We start from the raw sequence: 3,565 nt of genomic DNA, 5'->3' as shown, positions 1-3,565 counted from the left end.
GGATGCTTTAAGATGACTTGAAATTCAACTCAGTTTCATAAAATTTTTAAAGCTTTGGGGGAAAATTCCCAAGAGTTTCCAAAAATGTGTCCACAGAGCTAAAATTTTTTTCACCTTATTTTTTGCAAAAGTACTATGGTGTGCACACGTTGTGCTTCCAGCATCCCATGCTGACTAGCTCTCTCCACCAGATATTCACTGCTTAAGTTTAAGCCCTCTTTCCATAGTTTATATTCTTTCCTACAATAATGTAAATAAACCCTGATAATATATAGAATATCATGAAAATTATACATATTGAATTAGTGAAAATATTCCACATATTTTATGTATGTCCATGATGCATAAGAGTTTGTAGACTATTTTATAGCATATTGTTTCACTGGTTGTTCAGAACACATCCTGGAAGGCAAGTACTGTCTCCATTTTGCAGACTGGGAAGCTCAGACTGCTAGAGCTTAAATCTGCACTCTTCGTCACAAAGCTAGCACACAGGTGCAAGGACATGGAGCCAGGTTTCTCCACACTGAGTGTACTGGTCTCTGCATTGCACCACAGGTGATTAACTACCTGGAGTTAGGATGCACAGTCACTATATAGGACCTTCTTTTAAGGTCCAAAGATATGATTTCAATAGAAATTCTTTCACAGTTTCTTGGGTATTTTTGATGAAAAAAAAAAAGTCTTAATGGTTAAAAAAATTTCTAACTAATAAACAGAATGTGTTTTTTACCATGACATGCATGTTTATAGAACATATAAAATTACCTCAAATTATGCATAAATCACTTAAATATCTATGTAACATTTTAGTAACTGAATCAGTTCCTCACCTAAATCAGAAATTGAAACAGTACTTACTTGCATACCTAACTCAAAGGCTTGTCCATGAGGATAAAATGTGAGAGCATCTGCCCAAGTGCAAGCAGAAAATATATTTGCAAAGCAAGGTGTTATAATTTTTATCAAAATCATAAATATTACAGATAAATTAATCAACTATCTCAAGTTCTGTCTACTAGAATTCATTACTAGGTAATTAACAACACTGGAAAAGTTTCATTTAAGAAACTACCATGTTCATTACAAACTATGAGCCTCAAGTTTTATTAAAGTGCTGTAATGAATGAGTTATAAAATTAGTCCTCACTGCATACTGGAGAACTTAAAAGCTAATTCCTTGACATTCAGCAATATAACTGAATTACTTTATACAGTTGTTTGAGCACAATGCATATAATCTTTTGATTAAAACAAGTGTCAAACCCATCAGTAGCAATTATTATTCACTCACCTACTGTCCCTAATAGCTCTCCTCAGAATCTGAAGAGATAATTCTCCAGAGAGTTTTAGAAATATTTTTGGTATAATAGAATGGAGAGAAGAGCTTTTAAGTTTTAAATTTCAAAGTTAGAGTTTCTGAGCAAAAGTGTATTTTTTTTCTTAATCTTAAATTGAAATAAAATTTTGATAAGGCTCTGTGCAGAAAAATACCTGCTAATTCACCACTGATTATCCTGTGTTTTCTATTTAAGTGAGTGCTGCTGTTATGATTTCTCCGAACCTCACAGGATAATGAATCTACATTTTATTTCTGTTCTTTGCCCAGACTTGTACAGCAGGCAAAACGTTTGAAAATCCAAGGAAAAGACGATATTGACTTGGATAATCTCTTCAGAGGTAAAAGCAAAAACACAGACTGTGATTTTTGTTGTGATGAATGTCTTGTTTGGTTGGTTTTAGCATTCTAGTAGGGAATAGTGGGAGGAACCAGCCAAGAAGTCCAGAGATTTGTGTTCTAGTCCCAACCCTATGAATAATAAGTTCGGACACTTCACTACTCTAAACCTTAATTTTCTCATTTTTAAAGTGAGAGGTCTAGACTCTGTAATCTCTATGGTCCTCACTCATGGTAAAACAAATCTAAATCTATGGAAGTAAAAGTCTCAGTGGTGGAATCTTTCTGGCTTCTACAGAGGACAGGAAGGGAACACAGAAGTGCCTCTCACTGCATTTTTGTACTTTGGGGGACTAGGCAATGTGCCTCATTAGTAAGACAGGTGAGAAGGTTATTGGGAAAAAAGTTTAATTATTAGAAGCTGAAGGATTATTAGAATATAGGACAAAGAACTGCATGTTTTCATTTAATTATGTTTCTTTACAATGAGGGCTCAATATAAACAAAATCTCATTTATAATTTTGAGGTTATATTGTAGCAAGCTAAGGAATAAATTTTCCTTTCACTTTGTTAATCGAGTGCAACACTTCTTATTTGGTCAGATGAAAACAATTTGTAATTAGTACCCTTATGTGTTTAGCCATAGTAGTTCATATGTCTGTATCTCCCACAACATGGTGGGAGATCTGTTTATCTTCTAGAGAAAAAGAAAATTAGTGAGCTTCCTGCTGACTTGGCTAAAAGTGCAAACAAATGACCCCAGTTTGGTAGCCCTGCACTTCCTCTCTAATACAATTCTACACTCTGCTTTTCTTGAGAGAAAAAGAGTGTGCTTGGCAGTCATTGAACTAAAAAGGGCTGTGACTTTTATTAGCAAAGCTAACCTGCTCACTTCAGGCAAGGCCCAAGCACAGCTTGTGTTGTTGGAAGAACTCAGCCACAAAGGAAGGAGGAATCTTTTCCTCGGAAAACAGAGGGCAGTTTAAGTTGCTTTGGTTTTGTTGTGCACCTAGGTCTCTCCCTAACCAGAAGAATTTCTGTGTGGTATAGCTGGATCTGAACACTGCTTTACATAAAATAAAATAAATAAATAAAATAAAATAAAACTGATATTTTAGAAACTGCCCCATCCAAATGGTCTAATCCAGTTTACCAAGCCTTCATTCCATAAACAACATGTTTTCTAATGGTATACAGAGCCCTAAAAAGGTGTCAGTGTGTTATTTCCTATTTTGACACTTTTGAAAATATCTCCGCAGAGTAGTTATATATTCGTTTCTGTTAAAAACAGATACATAATTTTGTAGTTCACATAGCAAAACTGGTAATGAGGATCATTCTTATAAAAATAAAAAATGTCACTAGCAAAATGCATTTGCATAATGTGGAAGATGAAATCTTCTTTTAACTGGTTTATTATGCATTTGTTCTTTCCTGCATCCTTTATAAAAAGATTATAACCATATGTGTTTGTTTATTCATGCATTTACCATGCTCTTTAATTTAAACATTTCTATTTTCTCACAGCGAAGGTCTATGTTCACAGATACAGGGCAATAATGACGCAGGGGCGTGCAGGGAAGCACCCTGCCTGATGCACAGCACACAGCAGGCTGCGGGGGGCCCACATGCTTTCTTGTTGAGACAATGCCTTCAGGGATCCATTCTAGTCTCTGAAAATTGACAGGATTTATTTAGCACCTGCTTTCGATTCCAGCCTTTTGTCACACAAAGTCATTCTTCCTTATATTGGACTAATCCCCCTTATTATAATTAAGCTCATTTTCTCTGGTTCTAACCTGACTGAGACAAAATAATGAGAATAAATATGTTACTACTGTGATATTAAATGATTATTTAATATTTTACTTTTATTTTGCATAAAC

The 3,565-nt window shown here is 34.8% G+C and overlaps 1 protein-coding gene across 1 annotated transcript in view; it reads left to right on the top strand.

Annotated features, from left to right (window-relative positions):
• L3MBTL4 (L3MBTL histone methyl-lysine binding protein 4) overlaps window positions 1–3,565 on the top strand; it is a 484,034-nt gene that overhangs the window by 346,456 nt on the left and 134,013 nt on the right. The window contains 1 exon segment of the mRNA XM_019664701.1: window positions 1,610–1,680. Coding sequence (XP_019520246.1) covers window positions 1,610–1,680 — 71 coding nt within the window.

The sequence above is a fragment of the Hipposideros armiger genome, unplaced genomic scaffold, assembly GCF_001890085.2.
Source record: "Hipposideros armiger isolate ML-2016 unplaced genomic scaffold, ASM189008v1 scaffold_428, whole genome shotgun sequence".
Taxonomy (NCBI): domain Eukaryota; kingdom Metazoa; phylum Chordata; class Mammalia; order Chiroptera; family Hipposideridae; genus Hipposideros; species Hipposideros armiger.
This window is presented reverse-complemented; position numbering and strand designations above follow the sequence as displayed.